At 42.4% G+C, this 22,319-nt stretch overlaps 2 protein-coding genes across 3 annotated transcripts in view; both read left to right on the forward strand.

The window, feature by feature from the left end:
• Nucleotides 1–8,199, forward strand: part of LOC110528133 (FYVE, RhoGEF and PH domain-containing protein 5) — a 43,907-nt gene extending 35,708 nt beyond the window's left edge. The window contains exons 13-21 of one of the 2 annotated variants that reach the window (XM_021609954.2): nt 3,249–3,332; nt 3,657–3,736; nt 4,025–4,121; nt 4,367–4,504; nt 4,643–4,745; nt 5,414–5,550; nt 5,819–5,944; nt 6,220–6,374; nt 6,602–8,199. In XM_021609954.2, the coding sequence (XP_021465629.2) occupies nt 3,249–3,332; nt 3,657–3,736; nt 4,025–4,121; nt 4,367–4,504; nt 4,643–4,745; nt 5,414–5,550; nt 5,819–5,944; nt 6,220–6,374; nt 6,602–6,638 (957 nt within the window). In that variant the 3' untranslated portion in view covers nt 6,639–8,199. The remainder of the gene's footprint in view (nt 1–3,248; nt 3,333–3,656; nt 3,737–4,024; nt 4,122–4,366; nt 4,505–4,642; nt 4,746–5,413; nt 5,551–5,818; nt 5,945–6,219; nt 6,375–6,601) is intronic. The other variant, XM_021609955.2, reaches the window with a different exon arrangement.
• Nucleotides 8,200–16,131: 7,932 nt separating this feature from the next.
• The window catches only part of LOC110528134 (protein kinase C delta type), a 29,225-nt gene continuing 23,037 nt past the window's right edge, over nt 16,132–22,319 (forward strand). The window contains exon 1 of the mRNA XM_021609956.2: nt 16,132–16,618. The gene's annotated coding sequence lies outside the window, so the exon portion shown is untranslated. The remainder of the gene's footprint in view (nt 16,619–22,319) is intronic.

Here is a 22,319-nt window from a genome sequence, read left to right on the forward strand (position 1 = left end):
AGCCGCATACAAACATGGTCTCTTTTTTGTTTTCTTGAGTAAGGCAGCTCCAAAATGCAGGCAGCCTAGCTCAGTGCTTTCTGTGGTGGTGGGGCAAGCCAGCAGAAAATATGGAGATTTGCGACGTGATTGCCTCAGTGTTCTGTCACTCATGGGGACTTTACGTCACTGCCAAGTATAAGAGGGGACATTGAAAATTCTAGCCCTTCGGCTCCTGCCATAGAAGTGCCCATCCAAGAAGGCTCAAGGTCATTGGCACAGTAGCTTTGATTGGACTGATCATGTCAACGTCATACTTTCACAATCTTAGCTAGCAGTCATCATCATGAATCAAGGCGACAATCTACTGGCAAGTCCTTTTTAATCCTTGTCATATGAAGATAAATATTGAAGAGGAATTATAGATAAAATGTATCGGTGCTCATCGGCCATAAACATTACACAACAAGTTGGAAATCGCAAATTCAACGAGTGGTTTGGAAGGAATCAGTGACAGTGGCTGTGTGGTCCCAAATCCAAGTTTAAAATGATAAACATTCAACATTGGCCATGCTGTCAATGAAGCTGTCACGCCCTAACCATTGAGAGCTGTTTATTAAGGGTGGGTTATCTAGGGGAATTATATGTCTATGTTGGCCTGGTATGATTGGGGATCATATTTAGGTAGCCATTTCCCCATTGTGATTTGTGGGATCTTGACTATGTTTTTGTGCAGTACTTGTGAGCACTCCAGTCGTTGCGTCTCGTTTGCTGTTTATTGTTTTTGTTGGTGAGTTTCATTTAAATAAACATGTGGAACTCTATGCACGCTGCGCCTTGGTCCGATCATTATGACGAACGTGACAGAAGCATGGTTTGTGCCGGGCTCAAAACAACTGTTAACTCGTCCTGTTCAAGTGAGCCGAGTCCAAAAATGTATTGTAATCTGCTTCATAAAGGATGTAATATTCCAGTGAGATATGTATACTGTAGCTAAGAAAGTCATACTAAGTGTATGTTGTGTAGTAAGATGTTAGTAGCCCATGTGCATCACCCTAATAATTTGGTATATTAACCCCTCTTAATTTCGCCTACTGTTCTGACTGTTCTACTGTAGTCTATAACCTGTTTTAGAGAAATGTAATCATCGACTATTGTAAGATCTTTCATTGTCTGCTTATATGCCCCTTTATTTATCCTACGGTTCTGACTTGGTGTACAGGGAGAATACTGTAAGAACTGCCCATGTTCTGAATTCTGTTGCTGTACATTTCAGAAGTGCTGAACAAATAGTTATATTGGTTACGTTCGTCCTAGCTCGCTCATTGTCTTAATCAAAATACAGATTGACTCCTATCCGCTTGTCGTCCCCTTAGGCCATAGTTTGTACATCTCAGTTGTCAGTAGAAACCACATTTGTTTAAGCAAGTCAGCCATATCAGCTACAGTGCCTTGCGAAAGTATTCGGCCCCCTTGAACTTTGCGACCTTTTGCCACATTTCAGGCTTCAAACATAAAGATATAAAACTGTATTTTTTTGTGAAGAATCAACAACAAGTGGGACACAATCATGAAGTGGAACGACATTTATTGGATATTTCAAACTTTTTTAACAAATCAAAAACTGAAAAATTGGGCGTGCAAAATTATTCAGCCCCTTTACTTTCAGTGCAGCAAACTCTCTCCAGAAGTTCAGTGAGGATCTCTGAATGATCCAATGTTGACCTAAATGACTAATGATGATAAATACAATCCACCTGTGTGTAATCAAGTCTCCGTATAAATGCACCTGCACTGTGATAGTCTCAGAGGTCCGTTAAAAGCGCAGAGAGCATCATGAAGAACAAGGAACACACCAGGCAGGTCCGAGATACTGTTGTGAAGAAGTTTAAAGCCGGATTTGGATACAAAAAGATTTCCCAAGCTTTAAACATCCCAAGGAGCACTGTGCAAGCGATAATATTGAAATGGAAGGAGTATCAGACCACTGCAAATCTACCAAGACCTGGCCGTCCCTCTAAACTTTCAGCTCATACAAGGAGAAGACTGATCAGAGATGCAGCCAAGAGGCCCATGATCACTCTGGATGAACTGCAGAGATCTACAGCTGAGGTGGGAGACTCTGTCCATAGGACAACAATCAGTCGTATATTGCACAAATCTGGCCTTTAAGAGTGGCAAGAAGAAAGCCATTTCTTAAAGATAATTTTGCACGCCCAATTTTTCAGTTTTTGATTTGTTAAAAAAGTTTGAAATGTCGTTCCACTTCATGATTGTGTCCCACTTGTTGTTGATTCGTCACAAAAAAATACAGTTTTATATCTATATGTTTGAAGCCTGAAATGTGGCAAAAGGTCGCAAAGTTCAAGGGGGCTGAATACTTTCGCAAGGCACTGTATGGTTTTTTAAAAGGCAGTAAATGAGGCTGAATGAACTGTTTCCCTGCCAGACAAGGTTCCGCTGATTGACAGGTGTAGCAGTGGTAAGGATTCACTCCATGGTGCTGAAAAGAAAGCTCTGCTGTTGGGACAGCTTTATGTCGGCCCTAACAGGTGGTAGGCACCGTTTGTTACCTTTATATTGCAATTAATGTATTGTTTAGTGTTGTGCAGTGGCTTTGCTGGCATGCATTCCACTTTTATTTATTTTTTGCCCCACCAAGTTTTCTATGCTAAAACCGCCACTGCATTTAACTGTAAAATCTGATGAAATGATGATAAGTAAAACAGCCCACCTCCTCGTTGAGGAGCAGATGGTTTCCTCTTAGTTTAGGGCACCACCATGTGGTTATTTAACGTGCAGGAATAATGTACAATGTATTTTTAATGAAATCAAATTTTATTTGTCACATGCGCTGAATACAACAGGTAGACCTTACAGTGAAATGCTTACTTACAGGCCCTTTCCCAATGATGTAGAATTCAACGAGCCAAAATGAAAACACAAGAATGAAGCTATATACAAGGAGTACCAAAACCATATCAATTGGCAGGGACATGTGGTAATAGAGGTAGACACAGTATGTACATGAAGGCAGAGGTAAAGTGACTAGGCATCAAGATATATAATACTTAGTAGCATGCTGTTTGGATTGGAGAGTACTGACAATAATAAGTCATTTCTCCATGCACTTGTCCTATCCAACAGCTGAATCAGTGAAATGTTTGTATACAGTATTATCTTGTTCATTGCCTCTGAGGATACAAAATGAAAGTATGTATGATTCGGAGGTTTGTTAGTGAATTCTGAGTGTGTTTGTGTGTTAACAGATGAATGATGTGCTGCTGTACACTTACCCTCAGCAGGACGGGAAATACAGACTGAAGAATAGCCTCCCACTGACTGGGATGAAGGTCAGAGTCCTCCATCTCTCTCTCTCCCGTTTTTCTCTCTCTCATGTTTCTCTCTCTCTCACAGTTTTTTTTCCATCACAATTTACCAAATTTCTCTCTCCTCTTTGTCTATATCACTCACCCCCTCACTTCTCCCTCCCTCTCTCCCTTGTTCTCTCTATAATTTTGTCTTTGTCTCTGTTACTCCCTCTCGCTTTTATATCTCCTTCTTTTCCTCTCTCTCTTTCCTCATCCTCTCTTTCTCTCTATACACTTCTCAAACCTATCTGTCCTCTCGCTCACGGATTCCTGATGGGTCTGTGTGATGTGTTGTTGATGTTTCAGGTCAGTAAACCCATCATAGAGAATGTACCGAATGCTCTGAGTATCGAGGGAGCAGACATCTCCATCACCTTGGCAGCCAGGTGGGTCACACTAACACACACTCACACCTTGGGTGGCATGGTCGGTATAATGATTGTAGTTCACACTTCCCACGGTCACCAAATGCACTGAATTAAGTATAGTAAAGCTTCTCGTGACAGACCTTTTGGATCTTTTATAAGTAGTGTCCGTGCTGCTTTCCTGACCATCTGTCTAGACCACTCTGGGCCATTTATAGCCCTCACAGTAGTGTAGTCAAACACATCACTGGTATATGAGAAGTATGGTGAGAGGGCTTAATGACCTGTGCTCTGTGTGTCCCTGTGCAGCTCCTGTAGTGAGAGAGAGGACTGGTTCCACACTCTGAGTCGGACAGTGTCTGACCACGCCAGAGGACCTGCGCCATTCAGCAGCTGCTCTGGAGAGGTGAGGAGGACTTTGACTGGGAGACAGAGCATACAGAAAAGTGACGCTAGCAATGTTAGCAATAGCATAACAATGCTCCCCACTCAATGACAATAGCAAACCAATACTCATACATTTACTGAGGTTATATTAACATTGCAGAGGGAGTATTTTCTCTTTTAAGTTGAGTATGAGTCACTGAGTATGACTGTGAAGTCTAGTATGGTAGTCGTAGCTCTAACCATATTGTCCTGTCTCTCTTCTAGGCCAGAGAGCGTCTGTGGCTGTCCCTGGGGGAGAAGGCTCCTACTCTGGTGCCTGTATCCCATGTGATGATGTGTATGAACTGCACCTCAGACTTCAGCCTCACACTGCGCAGACACCACTGCCACGCCTGCGGGAGGGTGAGTCTCTCGCAGACAATGCATGGCTACGTCACATGGGAGAAGTTTAGCACGGTATGATGAGGCTGGAGTGTGTTTTCCACAGTCAGGCCTGACCTGTGTGTGTTGGGTGTTGTGACGTGGTCCTGCTCTACTCAGATTGTGTGTCGGAGCTGCTCCAGGAACAGAACCCCTCTGAAGTACCTGGAGGACCGCATGGCCAACGTGTGTGACCACTGTTACAGCGAGCTCCAGAAGAGAGGTGCATAACTCCTCCTTTCCTGTACTGTACTTTACTGTACTGTACTGTACTATACTATACTGTATTATACTATACTGTATTGTACTGTACTATACTATACGGTATTGTACTATACTGTATTGCACTATACTATACTGTATTGTACTGTACTATACTATACTGTATTGTACTGTACTATACTATACTGTATTGTACTGTACTATACTATACTGTATTGTACTATACTGTACTGTACTATACTATACTGTATTGTACTGTACTATACTATACTGTATTGTACTGTACTATACTATACTGTATTGTACTATACTATACTGTATTGTACTGTACTATACTATACGGTATTGTACTATACTATACTGTACTATACTATACTGTATTGTACTGTACTATACTATACTGTATTGTACTATACTGTATTGTACTGTACTATACTATACTGTATTGTACTGTACTATACTGTATTGTACTGTACTATACTATACTGTACTGTACTATACTGTATTGTACTATACTGTACTATACTATACTGTATTGTACTGTACTATACTATACTGTATTGTACTATACTATACTGTATTGTACTGTACATGCCGCTCTTGACTATTGGAGCATATTGAATGTGTGTGAGTCCAGGTGTTAAGGTCAGGGCTTCTCTGTCTCCATAGGAGGAAATGTGTCTGTGGTGAGTGGTACTGACAGTCCTCGTTCTAATCGGCGCTCCATCCGCCCGCTCTCTGCCGTCTTCCAGAACTTTCACCCTCCCAGCCTGTGGAGACGCAAGGGCACCGCCTCTCTGACCCAGGTAATCTCACACGCACGCACGCACGCATACACACACACACAAACCACTAATATTCTACCAAATGAATGGTAAAAGCTATTGTCCACGCACTAAACTTATATTTTAATGTAAACATACATTTTCCTCAAAGTGTCTCTTAGACAGGGTTTTTTCCAGCTTGATCTTCAATTCAAGCACCTTGGTTGTACTGAGGTAGTAGCAGCATATGTTCCCTTTGCCCTGTTATGTATGTAAGTAATATCTCTGTGTGTTCCTGTGTTGTCTCTAGGTGAGTGTGTCAGAGGAGTGCTCTATGAGCGGGACTCTGCAACGCAGTAAGAGGAGCAAGAGGAACTGGAAGAGGCTGTGGTTCCTCCTCAAAGACAAGGTGCTTTACACCTACCAGGCCTGCGAGGTGAGGGGGAACACACACTCCCCTTAAACCTGAACCCTCACACACACCTCTACCCAAACCACTTATCCTTGTAACTCTGTAATGTACACATACCCGACTCAGATGGAGAAAGAGCAGAGTTTCTCTAGTAAAGCTAATTCACCCTCTCTACTTTTTTAGTCAGCAAAACCTCCACAAACTGCATCCTTAAAACGATGCAGGTTAATGATCACTGTGTATTTCTCTCTCTCTCTGTCTCTCTCTTCCTCCTTCTCTCTGTCTCTCTCTGTCTCCAGGAGAAGGTGGCGTCTGAGAGTTTGCCTCTGTTGGGCTTCACAGTGAAGCTGCCTGACAGGCCAGGTGGAGCGGAGACTACCAACGTCTTTGAGCTGTACCACAAGAAGACCCTATACTACACCTTTAAGGCCGAGGACAACCACACTGCTAAGAGGTGAGCCCTGCACTGCACCAAAAATATATCACCACATGATCTGACCAAAACTAACTCTTGGCCATAGTTATAGTCTTTAGCCTTATACGTGGTGAGGTAAAACTCCTGGCCCCACTTACAGGCCTCATTAAGTCATGTCATAGGCATGAATCACATTGGCAACATTATCAATCAGATTGTAATTACAATGTATTATAATTACAGTCAGCACTTTTCTTTCTACCCAGATGGGTGAACGCCATGGAGGAAGCCACAGTTTTATAGCAGTGGCCATCTTGGGTGGGTTGTTGAGTCTGTATCTTTGGATGTGCATCACTCACCTTCCAGACTTACCCTGGGGACCTCACTGCCACTCTCCTGCTACACATAGCAGTGCCTCAGAATGCCTGAATGTAAAACAAAAAGGGAAGAGTAAGAGGGAGGAATATGTTCATTTTGCCTTTAGTCAGCTGTGATGGCTGTGTCTTACTGTGTGTGGACCGAGAGAGGAGAGAAGGAAACATGGTGTTCTTAAAGGAGGGGACACGCTCGCCTACTTTGTCACCCTCCAATGTCCCCGTCCCGCTGCAACGGAAGGTGTGACACCCAGAGCCAAGTGAGGAGCTGGCACGGATATGTTCCGTTCTGGAAAATTCCACCAAGACTACCTATGACACCCCCCCCCCATTCACACTTTTCATGGAATTAACTACTCTGGATTACTTATAAAAATGGAAGGAAAATGACATGCTAAAGAAATGCTGGATTTATTAAAGCAAAGACGAATATGTTGGTTGATATCAAGCTATCACTACATTGACATGTTTTTGACACTAAGAGCCCTGACAAGAGGTTACATTTGAGGGTAAAGAAGACAAGACAGAAAAAGAACATTAGCAGTAAATGTGTTTAAACTGCATGTCCTACTAATGTGTAACCTACATCCAGAGGTTATGAAAATGATGAATCTGTTATTAATACACGTTGACCACATGCCAACGTGACTGTAGTCTTAATGTGATGTCAGAAGAATGAGAGTGGATCTCCAGGTATTATTACACCATCCACCAAGGTCTGAGGTCGTAGGGTCATTCACCCCTCCCGGGTCGACCCAGTATGTGCTTCCATGTTCACAGTGCAATACAGCCTTTGTAAACCAACATGGCGGTACTTTAAAAGATCTCCCTCTATTTACTGAATGGACGCCCTATTTCTATCCTTTTATCAGAACACGTTTCTGCACTGGACTTAGCCAGCTTCACATGCCTGACATTTTGAAGCACAGGTTCTGCTCAAAGTATGACTATTGTCTTGTATTGTTTTACATTTAATGTGTTTCTTAGCAACATGTTTTCGCCATGTACTGTATTTTCTGAAATGGCCTTACATACAACAATTAGTTCATGTAAATACATATGTAGAGATTTTGATAGGCAAAAATGATTTAGCTTTTTTTGCACTCATAAAAGAAGAATGGAACTGAAAGAGCAATGTAGTGAAGTGCACTCTTCGAAATGTTATTGTTTGATCATGTGTCTTTGTCAGCCTGTGCCAAACTCACTAAGCCCAGTGCCTGGAGTTCGTTCTCTGTGTTAGCAAACCATGGATATATCAATTATATCAGATCAATGACAAAAAAGAGGCTTGTCCTCAACGTTAAGTTGCATAATATGTCAAATTCCTATTTGTACCAAGCCTCAGCTCCGCCTTATAATGGGAGTGGTTTCCCTGATGTGAAACACTGCTATCAGCCATAATCACTGTAGTGGACTTTGAAATGGATGAGTTATTTATTTCAAACTGTTGGGGTTTCTCAAACAAGTAAAGTGGATATCCTTTGTGTGTATCAGTTTGTATGACTTCTTCTCACTACCCTGTGCTATTTCTATATTGGTCACTAGATGGCATATACACTGAACAAAAATATAAACACAACATGCAACCATTTCAAATATTTTACTGAGTTACATTTCATATAAGGAAATCAGTCAATTGAAATAAATGAATTAGGCCCAAGTTTAAAGATTTCCCATGACTGGGCAGGGGAAGAGCCATGGGTCGGCCTGGGAGGGCATAGGCCCACCCAGTTGGGATCCAGGCCCATCCACTGGGGTGCCATGCCCAGCCAATCAGAATGAGTTTTCTCCCACAAAAGGGCTTTATTACAGACAGAAATAATCCTTTCATCAGCTGTCCGGGTGGCTGGTCTCAGACCATCCCACAGGTGAAAAAGCCTGATGTGGAGGTCCTGGGCTGGTGTGGTTACACGTGGTCTGCGGTTGTGAGGCCGGTTGGACGTACTGCCAAGTTCTCTAAAACAACGTTGGATGCGGCATATGGTAGAGAAATTAACATTAAATTATCTGACAACTCTGGAGGACATTCCTGCAGTCAGCATGCCAATTCCAACTGTGGCATTGTGTTGTGTGACAAAACTGTATATTTTAGTGGCCTTTTATTGTCCCCGGCACAAGATGCACCTCTGAAATGATAATGCTGTTTAATCAGCTTCTTGATATGCCACACCTATCAAGTGGATGGATCACCTTAGCAAAGGAGAAATGCAGGGATGTAAACAAATTTGTGCACACAATCTAAGAGAAATAAGCTTTTTGTGCGTATGGAACATTTCTGGGATCTTTTATTTCAGCTCATGAAACATGGGACTAAAACTTTACATGTTGCGTTTATATTTTTGTTCAGTGTAGAATCAGGGGACATTCAGACTGACTGACATCTGTCATGTCTGTATCATGAGGGTAGAGGAGAGTACTGTATATAGTTACAGTACATGGACATCAGTGCGCTGCTATCCAAATGTAGCCGATGTGAAATGGCTAGCTAGTTAGCGGTGGTGCGCGCTAGTGGCGTTTCAATCGGTGACGTCACTTGCTCTGAGACCTTGAAGTAGTGGTTCCCCTTGCCCTGCAAGGGCCGCAGCTTTTGTGGAGCAATGGGTAACGATGCTTCGTCGGTGACTGTTAACGTCTGCAGCGCGTCTCTGGTTCGCGCCCATGTCGGGGCGAGGGGACGGACGTAAAGTCTATACTGTTACACAAACATGCAAAAATCAACAAGCACAGCACATCAAATCAAAGTTTATTTGTCACGTGCGCCGAATACAACAGTGAAATGCTTACTTACAGGCTCTAACCAATAGTGCGGGGGAAAAAAAGTATGTGTGTGTGTGTGTGTAGGTAAGTAAAGAAATTAAACAGTAAATGGACATTTGAAAATAAGAGTAGCAAGGCTATATAGAGACACCTGTTAGTCAGGCTTATTGAGGTAGTATGTACATGTGGGTATGGTTAAAGTGACTATGCATACAGTGGGTCAAAAAAGTATTTGGTCAGCCACCAATTGTGCAAGTTCTCCCACTTAAAAAGATGAGAGGCCTGTAATTTTCATCATAGGTACACTTCAACTATGACAGACAAAATGAGAAGAAAAAAATCCAGAAAATCACATTGTAGGATTTTTAATGAATTTATTTGCAAATGATGGTGGAAAATAAGTATTGCAACCGGTCAGGATGCTCTCGATGTTGCAGCTGTAGATCCTTTTGAGGATCTCAGGACCCATGCCAAATCTTTTTAGTGTCCTGAGGGGGAAAAGAGGGGTTGGCGGGTGGTGGGACACAATGCAGATAGCCCGGTTAGCCAATGTGCGGGAGCACTGGTTGGTCGGGCCAATTGAGGAAGTATGTACATGAATGTATAGTTAAAGTGACTATGCATATAAGATAAACAGAGAGTAGCAGCAGCGTAAAGGGGGGGTGGCACACAATGCAAATAGTTTGGTTAACCATTTGGTTACCTGTTCAGGAGTCTTATGGCTTGGGGGTAAAAACTGTTGAGAAGCCTTTTTGTCCTAGACTTGGCACTCCGGTACCGCTTGCCATGTGGTAGTAGAGAGAACAGTCTATGACTGGGGTGGCTGGGGTCTTTGACATTTTTCAGGGCCTTCCTCTGACACCACCTGGTGTAGAGGTCCTGGATGGCAGGCAGCTTTGCCCCAGTGATGTACTGGGCCATACGCACTACCCTCTGTAGTGACTTGTGGTCGGAGACCAAGCAGTTGCCATACCAGGCGATGATGCAACCGGTCAACTGCTGCTCTCGATGGTGCAGCTGTAGATCCTTTTGAGGATCTCAGGACCCATGCCAAATCTTTTTAGTTTCCTGAGGGGGAATAGGCTTTGTCGTGCCCTCCTCACGACTGTCTTGGTGTGTTTGGACCATTCTAGTTTGTTGTTGATGTGGACACCAAGGAATTTGAAGCTCTCAACAGTTGAAAAACAGTTGATTTGAAATGATATGAATGTAACATATTTACTGTTTGTGATGAAAGACCAAACCAGGTGTGAGAACACTCTGGCTGATTTAGGGTGCGTTCCTAAATTCACTCTGGAGTGCCAGAGTGCGCTCTGGGCGTTCGTAAATTCAGAGCAGTGCCAGATTGTTTGCACACACACATACGCCCAACGTTGATTGTTGCCCCAAAACTATCCCACCATCCACAGAGCATTTCGCTCTCGGAGCGTTCAGAGCGCACACTGGACACTCTGGCCGAGGAGAAGGGTTGACCCGAGAGTTCTGATGTCACAAAGAGAGTCAAGCACCCAAGCTAACTGGCTAACGTTGGCTATCTAGCTAGCTACTTCCAGACAAAAATGAGAGAACAGCTCACTCTGACCATTTTACTTGCCCTAGAAGAGCTGGTTAGGCTGTTTTCATGTTATCCAGAGCGTTGGTGACTGTAACTGTGCTGCTGGCAACAATTTAAAGACTATTTTTTTTGCCGGCATTTACCGGCACCGGCCATATTCAACAGGTGTTGAGCGTTTGTAAATTCATCAGTTATTATGCGCTCTGGCACAGAGAGTGCTCTGAAATTGGAGTAGATAGCCAGAGCAAATTTACGAACACACCCTTAGACTACCACCCTTATTTCCACTGTGCCTAACTGGGCACTAAATAAGCAGAAGTTGCAATAGTACAATGTTCTCCAATGCTGGAAGGGAGTCCAGAGTGAAAAGGAGATTACTGTGAAGGCTGCAGCAGTAAGGCAACAGAGCCTGGGTGATCCAGACAGATAGACAGACAGGCAGCAGGTTGCAGTACAGGAGAAAGGGCAGCACTGCTCTGTTTCTTACCTCTCCCCTGAGGTTTCCTGACCCAGAATAGTAAGGGGGAAAGTTTGTTTTCTGGGGTACCTGAAAGTTGCAGACACCTCGTTCTATATAGGTTGGATGATTCATCATCCAGTGCTCTCCTTTTTTACCTCTCCCAGACTCCCTCTCTTTCTCTTTACTTTCTTCAACAGCATCCCTCATTCTTTCAACTCTTCCTCATTATTTTTGTCTAGCTCTCTTTGTGTTTCACAACGTATCCTGTTTCTCGGTTGTAAGGCTGTTGGTTAGGTCCTCTTTAGTTCATGCAGGTCTCATCCTATTTTCATGATCTGACTAGGGAAGACTTCAGGCCCTACTCATACTGCATACCATTCCAGTGATGCTTGCTCTTCTTAACTAATGGACATTAATTTGTTCCAATTCCTCTCCCTCCCTAGACACAAGCCCCCTACCTGCCTTCTGCACCTGTTCCTATTATCCAGCCTGGATTGTCTTAAAAAGTCTTCATTAGCAGTCATACTCCATTATCCCATACTACCATACTGTTTCAATGAAAACACTGAATGTGAGAGATTAGAAACAGAACAGGACGGGACAGTATGAAACAGGGAGACAGAGTGAGATATTAGAAACAGAACAGGACAGGACAGTATGAAACAGGGAGATAGAGTGAGATATTAGAAACAGAACAGGACAGGACAGTATGAAACAGGGAGACAGAGTGAGATATTAGAAACAGAACAGGACAGGACAGTATGAAACAGGGAGACAGAGTGAGATATTAGAAACAGAACAGGACAGTATGAAACAGGGAGATAGGGTGAGACATGAGAAACAGAACAGGACGGGACAGTATGAAACAGGGAGATAGAGTGAGATATTAGAAACAGAACAGGACAGGACAGTATGAAACAGGGAGACAGAGTGAGATATTAGAAACAGAACAGGACAGGACAGTATGAAACAGGGAGATAGGGTGAGATATGAGAAACAGAACAGGACGGGACAGTATGAAACAGGGAGATAGAGTGAGATATTAGAAACAGAACAGGACAGGACAGTATGAAACAGGGAGATAGAGTGAGATATTAGAAACAGAACAGGACAGGACAGTATGAAACAGGGAGACAGAGTGAGATATTAGAAACAGAACAGGACAGGACAGTATGAAACAGGGAGATAGGGTGAGATATGAGAAACAGAACAGGACGGGACAGTATGAAACAGGGAGGTAGAGTGAGATATTAGAAACAGAACAGGACAGGACAGTATGAAACAAGGAGGTAGAGTGAGATATTAGAAACAGAACAGGACAGGACAGTATGAAACAGGGAGGTAGAGTGAGATATTAGAAACAGAACAGGACAGGACAGTATGAAACAGGGAGGTAGAGTGAGATATTAGAAAAATGGTGGTGTCTGTACAAGTAAGAAGTGGTGAGAAGGAGGAGTGAGAACTAAAAAGAGAGAGGAGGGAGGTCAGTTCTTCCCTTCCTGTTAGTTCTTCCCTGTGTCCTCATTACTGACACTGACTGAGTGTTGAGTGCACTCCTTGCTTTAGGATGGAGATCAAAGGTGGGAGGATATGCTGTTTTAGTGAGATGGTACTGTAACAGTATCATAAACCTAACACACACACACACACCCCAGGCATGAGGCACAGAGAGCGAAGCATGCTGCTCATCAATCACAAAGAACAGAACTGCTCAATAAGGTCAGCTGCCCTGGCCTCTAATTGTCTCTCAGGCTATTGTCTCTCAAATGCACATCAAACTATTAAAGACTGCTCAAATATCTATAATGAAGTAAACTTATTCAACTATTCCTTCTGACCTTAGAGAATTACAAAGTGAGAGCTGTATTGTGTGAACTCTGCCTTACTCCCACGGCCAAATTCACACTGACACACACATCATTTATTGGGTGGCAGGTAGCCTAGTGGTTAGAGCGTTGGACTTGTAACCGAGAGTTTGCCAGATTGAATCCCCGAGCTGACAAGGTAAAAATCTGTAGTTTTGCCCCTGAACAAGGCAGTTAACCCACTGTTCCTAGGCCGTCATTGAAAATAAGAATTTGTTCTTTACTGACTTGCCTAGTTAAATGAAGGTTAAAAAAAATGACAAGGATAAGCTATCTGACCCACTCACCAGAGAGGCGAAAAAGGTGTGTATTAGTTTTGCTCTCAGTTCTGAAAGTGGTATTGCCATTGGTTATCATATACACCCTTATCTTCTTGTGCGTAAAGCATCACCCACAAACAGGGTTTTTCTGCTGCTTTATATGTTCAAAAACGGAAAGCATTATCAATAGGGATGTAGGAGGTGGTTTAACCCATGAAGAGACTTAAAGAGTCATATAACTGGATATGTGACAGAGAAAGTGAGGAAAGAAAGAGATTGAGAAAAAAGAGAACAAAATACTTTCTCATGACATTGGGTTGACATTTCTGGGTCTGCACCTTGTCTTGCAACGCAGTGGAGAGAGAGAGAGGAGAACAGGAGAGGGGAGATAAGAAAGGGAGAGGTAGATGAGGGTGGAAGAAGAGAGGGACAAGCTGTTATGTCCCATTTTTTGCGACTCTACATGCCGCTCACACTGACAAGTCACTGTTACACCTCTTCCCCCTTCCAACATACCTCCGTCCCTCCACCAGTCCAGGTTTAGAATCCTCCCGCTCTCCCTCCCTGAACAAAACATAAAGTCCCTCAACCCTGTGTTATCTATACATGGAGAGTGTGTCATGGTTTCCATATTCTGTGTCATCAGTGTCAGTCTGCAGAGGGGGAACATAAACAAGCGAGCGGCACTTTTTAAATTTATACTTAACTAGACAAGTCAGTTAAGAACAAATTCTTATTTACAATGATGGCCAAACACGGACAACACTGGGCCAATTGTGCACCACCCTATGGGACTCCCAATCATGGCCGGTTGTGAGACAGCCTAGAATCGAACCAGGGTGTCTGTAGTGACACTTCTTGCACTGAGGTGCAGTGCCTTAGACCGCTGCGCCACTCGGGAGCCCAAATGGACACCACTAAAGTCCAGCTCAGTGGGTAGGTGCCTGGGTCCGTGTCAATGGATGTGTCCCAAATGGCATCCTATTTCCTAGTGCACTATTTTTGACCGGGGCCTATAGGGCTCTGTTCAATAGTAATGCACTATACCTGTATAGGGAATAGGGTGCCATTTGGGACTCGGGCTATGTCTGTCTGTAGTGGTGGTTAGTGGCATTAACTGTCCCTGGGGGATAAAGGTATCTTATTGGCTGGGGGTCATTAGCTGGGCTTTCATAACAACCGCAAAGTCCCATTATGCTCACCAGCACGACAGGGCTTCCTTTCAATTTAATCAAACAATGATCACATTACCACATTACACTGAGTGGTTCTCATTAACTTACCAAAGAGACTCCGTGTAGATACTCAGTAGTAGAGATAGATAGTAGTACCACTAGGCAGAGGAGTCAGAAAGTATCAGTGGAACATGTACATCATGGACCCTCTGGGTGAGCATGTGGTCATTAACCGTGGATGTGTCCCAAAGAGCACCATATTCCATATATAGTGCACGACCAGAGCTCTATGGGGTTCCATTTGGGACATAGTCGTGCACTATCTTCCTCCGGCTGCTGTGACCTATTAGAGCCATGTATGTCAGTGCAGAGCTGGGAGAGTCAGCTGTGTGGAGCCAGATCCACCAGGAAACCAGCGCTCAATGTAATCTAAACATGCTAAATGTACCTCCCCTCAGTGTTCTGCAGCCCAGCAGGCGAGCAAACAGAGACAGGGCCATATTGCAGAGTCACACCCCACAGAGATGGAAGCAGTGGATTGAAGGAGCCAGAGGTTTTGGTGTCCTGGCCCCACACTCTCAGTGGTTGGTGGGATAGTTTTGGGGCAACAATCAACTTTGTGTGTGTGTGTGTGTGTGTGTGTGTGTGTGTGTGTGTGCGTGCGTGCGTGCGTGCGTGCGTGCGTGCGTGCGTGCGAGCGAGCGAGCGAGCGAGCGAGCGAGCGAGAGAGAGAGAGAGAGAGGTAGTAGTACTAAATCAAAAGTGGAGAGTCAGAAGCTGAGTTCCACACCCACAGGTGTGCAGAGGGCGTCCTGCAGGATAAGGACTTCCCCAGTTCTGTCATGAGTCAGGATCTACCTGTTATGTAACCATGCCTGGAGTAGAGCAGTGACACACACCTGTACGGACCGGTCCCACAGATGTCTTACCGTACAGCAGGGCATACACACATGCATGCATACACCCACATACACACACACAGTTTAATGAATGTATAATTAAGCCTCTATATAGCTATAGACAAATGTATATGTGCACTTAACTTAACTCTGTGATGAGCTCTTTAGTAGTGATGGTGTGTGTGTCTGTGAATGCGTGTTTGCCAAGCTTATGTGTGTGCCTGCGTGTGGGGTGGATATATTTGCACATGATGCAGAAACATTGGATGATGTTGAGTAATTTACAGTTCTGGTGCCAGTTTAGCCTCAGGGACAGTGCTAGCAGCAGCAGCAGCCAACTCTACCACCTCCACACCCGCAGAGTTTTGCCCAAACCCAGACTACACCCACAGCCTACCCGTGTGATCCAAACCCACACACATCAGGACTTTACGTAAAACTCAGCCCAAGTCTTCTCCCACATAGAGAGTTTTAGGACAGACATACTCACAGTACTGCACATATACTACACTCTAGCCTGTTTAGGAGACTACAACAAGTCACAGTGAAATGCAGTGAGAGAGTGGATGCAGTTTTGACTAAGCAGTTGCACTATTGTAAAACCAAATTTTGAAGATGGCAATCAATCATCATCACCCATTGGTATAAATGTTTCATGATGTGTGTACAATAGTAAGATCATTCAATGTTACACAGGAGATGACCAAGAATCTGTGAAACCAAACGAGGACACTTGTGCATAATAACTAAGACTGCTGCGTCCACAGTGCAGTGTGTATGTAGCTACCTGGTCGACGTCACATTGCCACGGTCTACAAAGCAAGCGAGCAGTAAGGCTACTTCCTCGATCAACGGAATCACAGAACGAGCAACGGGAAGGAAGACAAGAAAAATAAAAGTCACAGAACAATAAATAATCCCAACATTTGCAAGACGAGGTAAGTCAAGGGGAAAATACTTTCGGTCATTTGAACAATTGAGAAAGACGCATATACGTTCGTAACTTCGCTGTTGTTACGTTTTGCAATGTAGTTTAATACCTTTTTTAGGTTGATTATTTAAATAGGCTTTATTGAAGAAAACATTACGCTACATACAGTGCACTGGAAACTTTACGAAAGCTTGCGGAAAGCTTGCGTGAATACTAGGTAGGTAGTATTTCCGTAACCCCAGAAAATGAAGAAAACGTTGTCAACTGTAATGTTATATATTGATATTGGCGTGCACTGACATCCGCTACATTCCGGGTAAAAAAATGTGTACAGTACAATTTCATGTGCAAGAGGCAAATGAATTATTCAAATAGAAACTTGGCATTTTCGAATACTGGAGGAAAACGTGGTTGGTTTTCATACTTTTGACTAATTGTGTATTTCTCAACACCATTTATTTAACTAGGCAAGTCAGTTAAGATCAATTCTTATTTACAATGACGGCCTACCCCGGACGACGCTGGGTAAATTGTGCGCCGCCCTATGTGACTCCCAATCACGGCCGGTTGTCGAACCAGGGCCTGTAGTGACGCGAGCACTGAGATGCAGTGACCACTGCCCCACTCAGGAGCCCCACCATTAGGCTATAGACTATTTTCAATATTAGGAGAAATACCAAGGTCTTGGGTTGAAATGAGGAACCTTTGTAACCTCCTATCTTATTTCAACATAGAGTTAGTTACAAGCCATTAAACACACCACTTGTGACAAGCAGCCACATCCAGGGTTGGTTGTCACACAGTATGGGCAAAGATTTTTATATCTAACCCAAGATAGACCACAGCCTGTCGTTTCCAATGGAGCAAATTAATCATAGTGGGCAGCACAAGTAAGGAGGTGGGCAGAGCCAAGTATACCCGAGCCAACAAGGTGAAAAATGTGTTGAAGTGCCCTTGAGCAAGGCAGTTAACCCTAATTTGCTCTATACTACTATGGCTGACACTGTAAAATAACACTTTTCACTTCACCTATCCGGTGTATTGGACAATAATCGCAGTGTTTTCCTTTTTTTCTAGCAACAATTGAACTAATTTACAATAAAATAAACAAGTTCAGACGTTATTTGAAAAAATAAAAGTCTTTATTTATTTAACAGTATTTCTATCTAACATAATAAAAATAAATAAGTAAAAATGTATTAAACATAGTTGAATATTTGCTTTGACATTGTAGTTCTTACTCCACTCAAATTGTCATATCAACACTTAATAAAATCAACAGTAACCAGCAGATATTTGGATGAAAATATATATGTGTGTGTGTGTGTGAGAATGTTGCTGACTCTCAGTCGGAGTCACATGACTCACAGTTTTGACTAAATCTGAACCAATCAGAGATGCCTGTGTTTCACAGGTTTGGACAGCACAGTATACAGTAGAGCATAGTAGAGTACAGTACAGTAAAGTAAATAAAAGTGTAATGAACTCAGTGCAGTACAGTAGAGTAGTGTAGAGTACCGTAGGGTACAGTAAAGTAGAGTATAGTTCAGTACAGTATAGTACAGTAGAGCACAGTAGAATACAGTACAGTAAGGTAAAGTAGAGTACAGCACAGTATATAATGTACTGTACTCAAGTGTACTGTGGTGTACTATAATTTACTGAATTAAACTAAACTGTACTCTATCTTGCTCTACTGTACTGTACTCTACCAAATTAAACTGTTTTACACTGTACTGTGCTGTGCTGTAGTGTGCTGTCCAAACTTGTGAAACAGATGTCTTTTCAACATCTGAAAAATAAGTATTCTAGGCATATTTTCATCGTCATTTAGCTTACTGGGTACATTGTTACAATGGGGATAGTTGTCAGATTGTAACAAGCAACCCCAATATCAATTTGACAACCATCCTCAACCACCCCAATGCTAATTAAGATGCTAGTTACCACATTGCTTGACCTAGGAACTCACAAATAGGCTTGAAATAAAGCTATCTCTTTCCTCATTCCAATAAATATATTTTATGGATACTTCCATCAACTATTTATAAAAGAAATAACAAGCATACAAATGTTTAGTTTCAACCATGAAACATTATATTAACCATCTCACCTCAATGTTTTGTGATCCTGTCCTGAATAATTGACCACATGAAGGACCTCTCCTATAGAGGACACACATGCTTATGTTGAAATGATTACACAGTAATAATAAGCAGTGACAATCAATCCATGAGACAACCAACCGCGTGGTCTTCCCTTCTTCAAATTATTCTCAACTGTAAACGCATGGGTCTTATTGTGAGCAGACTGTCAACACATTTAAATAAATAAAGCCAGACCTTACTCAGTTATGAGACAATGAGAGAAAACATTATTTTTCATTTGTAATACCTTGCTTTCAAAGCACTCTGGGGTTTCTCAAGATCATGACATTCTGTGGGTTCATTGTGACATGCATGATGCAAGGCATTGCCATTGATGTAGAAGCAGTTTTAAAGACTTCCACTTATCCACACTGTTCGGTTTATTTCCCAATTACTGGACATGCCATGACCACTTCTGCATGTTTGTTGTTCACTAATAACTAGGTTGAAAACAAAGGTAGTTTCTATACATTTACTGTCAAACTTTTATATGCAACTTTACTTGTGAAAAGAAGCCCCTTTTTAAGTTGCATTTCATTTGATGAGTCAACACTGTGTCTTATCATAATGCCAACTGAATTTTGTGAACCACATCCACATTTGACAAACAGCGCACAGATGAAGCAAGAACAAGACATGATTTCTGTACACCCACCCATTAACCAACTTGTACTGATCTGATGATGTTGTGTGTGTGTGTGTGTGTGTGTGTGTGTCTGTGTGTGTGTGTGTGTGTGTGCTTGCGTGTGTGTGGAAGTGTGTACAAGTTTGTACAAGGTACATGGAGTAAAGATATCATTTAACTTCCTATTCCATTGTGTCCCACTATAAATACTGGACTGTGCATTGTGCTGCGTCCTCCATCACAGGGTGGTCATCTTTATCCATATGCTACCAGGCTTTTTTTCTGGATTAAAAAGGGGTTTAGGTGGTGAGCGTGACAAGGGGCGTGGCAATGGGCCTGCATTTTAGAGAACATTTTAGAGGCCCCCATCTTGGTGGTGTTTTTTGTTGTTGCATTTTTAGCACTTTTAAGCCAATTACAGTCTTTGTAATTGCACAGCTCAACGATCAGAAGATCATGCCTACACTGTAACATCGTTCAGCTCACTAGTTGCCATGGCTTCGGCTGTGACTGCATTGGACCTGTGTCATAGAGTAACAGCTGAATAATGATCACTTTGAATGGCCCATTACATTTAAGTTATGAGTCTGTGTTAGAAATCTTGTAGTCATTACCGCTCTCTCTCCCTTCATCCCACTCTCCCTTCATCTCCCTCTCTCTGTTAGATCATACGTATTTGTTCTTGCCCGTTGGTTTGGTAACAAACTTCAACCCTAAATTGCACTATATGTAGTACAGTACACTACTGGCTCTAATCTCTCATGGACAAACTACGTAAACATAAATGGTACCGTAGATATGTCATGATACAGCGGGATGCGTGAGATAACAAGCAGCATTAGTTCCGGTGTTTTTTTTTTTATCACTGGTTATTTGGACAAATCACAATTTCGCAGGTGTTAGCATCCTTCGAATTTCAGGAGGGAATATATGGCCCATAGACTTTACGTAACTTGCAAGAGATTGGAGCTTTTCGTTCCGGTTCCGATCCTCGTTCTATCTCTTCTCTCAATTTTGTTATTTTAACAACCAGGTAACCCAATAGAAAAAAAAGTACGATACATACAAATTGCCCGTTGAATGTAGTATGCTACAGTACTGTAAATTACAGGACATTACACTGTTTTCACATTAGGCAATACACTTGCACTACCCGTTAAAATTGACTAAACATCACATTTCCATAATGTCTATACCATGTGTGATCATTTGCATCAAACTTGAGCATTTGGCCATAGGTTCCCATCGAAATCGCAGTGAATATCCTCATTGTTCATGCACCTGGGAAAAAACCTTTTGGCATGGCGAATCCAAGCCTGATTTAGGTCTGGACTGAAATCATTGCATGCCTCATCCATGGCCTGAAGGAGGGTGGTACACTCATGGGGATGACAAGCAAACATCTTCCACTGGGGTCACCCACCAACATGTGTGGACTGTTGTCACTTTGGATTAAAGTATCTGCTACATAAATAGCATATATTATAGTATTACAGCACTGTTTTGGCCAACGCAATTTTAGTAAAGCAGTATGAACCTCCCCCTTTCTTGTTTTGGACATTCTGGATTATTTGCGTATTGGTATTGTATTGATATTGCATAACTGCACTGTAAGGGCCAGAAACACAAGCATTTCGCTGCGCCTGCTGTAACATCTGCTTATCTGTAGTTATCTGTAGACAAACCATTTACATGGCAAATCTAAATGTTTACCAAATGTTTAAGTGATCATCCATTAAGAGCAGTCGGATTAAGTAGTAGTAAAATATATTTTAACAAAAGAGAAGATAATCATGTCAAAAGTTATGTGAGCATTGCAATGTGAAAGGCAATTACTTTATATGAACATGTAGATGAAACACTGATTAGGTGTTTATAGACTATTTTCTACTGTATTATTGCCTGTACGTTTGTTTATTCCATGTGTAACTCTGTGTTGTTGTTTGTGTCGCACTGCTTTGCTTTATCTTGGTCAGGTCGCAGTTGTAAATGAGAACTTGTTCTCAACTAGCCTACCTGGTTAAATAAAGGTGAAATAAATAAATATATATATATATATATAGGTTTGTAGGTTTGGTGAAAAAGTGACTATGATTTTGTGTGATGTACTTAGTCAATTCAAAATGTGCTTAGAGTTGTGAAACAACTGCCTTTTTGATGATCTATTTTGAGTTGTACTAAGAGTTGTGAAAATTGACCAAATACTTGTGAAAATTGTACCGAAGCGATTAAAAAAACTGTAAGAATCCCTTCCATAGTTTGACAGATCACAGACACGCAGTGTAAAGAGCTCTCTGACAGAGAGTGGGCTCTATTTTCGTGTCAAACGCACGTTAGTTAAAATTTCGTCATGTAAAAACTGGTGCACTGGCATTTTCCAGCTCTAACGCCAGGTTCGGCAATTTACCTGTCTAACACCAGCACGCTTGCACTCAGATGGGAGAGGTGGAAATATTCTAGGCGTGTCCTTAAAAACATGACCCAAAGTGCTGACTTCAGGCAGTGCTGATAGGGATATTTAAGACCAACCAAAAGCTGGTTTTAGCGCTAACACAGTTGGTTAAGGCATTCCTTTTGACAGCGGAAACTCAGACTATCCAGCAATGACGCATAATGCCCATATGCACATGGAACAAAAGTAGCCCAATGTACTTTTGGTACCTGTATTTAGAAATATAAAAACTCGTATTTTTTCCCATTTTATTTCTATTTGATTAAAAACCAAATATAGCCTCCCCTCCTCTCAATGAAGGCTTTTTTTGTCTGCCCAATGCAATCACAAAGTAGTCAAGACTGCCAATAAAGGGTTTGGCTCCTGAAACCGCTTGGGAATACATCTTAATTTGAGAGGAGTAAAACAGTGAGCTGACATTCCCTTTTTATGCATTGTAGAGAGGCCCACAGTATTTGAGCCTCGCAGGTCCCGTTTTGGACGT

Source organism: Oncorhynchus mykiss, chromosome 7 (assembly GCF_013265735.2).
Source record: "Oncorhynchus mykiss isolate Arlee chromosome 7, USDA_OmykA_1.1, whole genome shotgun sequence".
NCBI classification, from domain to species: Eukaryota; Metazoa; Chordata; class Actinopteri; order Salmoniformes; family Salmonidae; genus Oncorhynchus; species Oncorhynchus mykiss.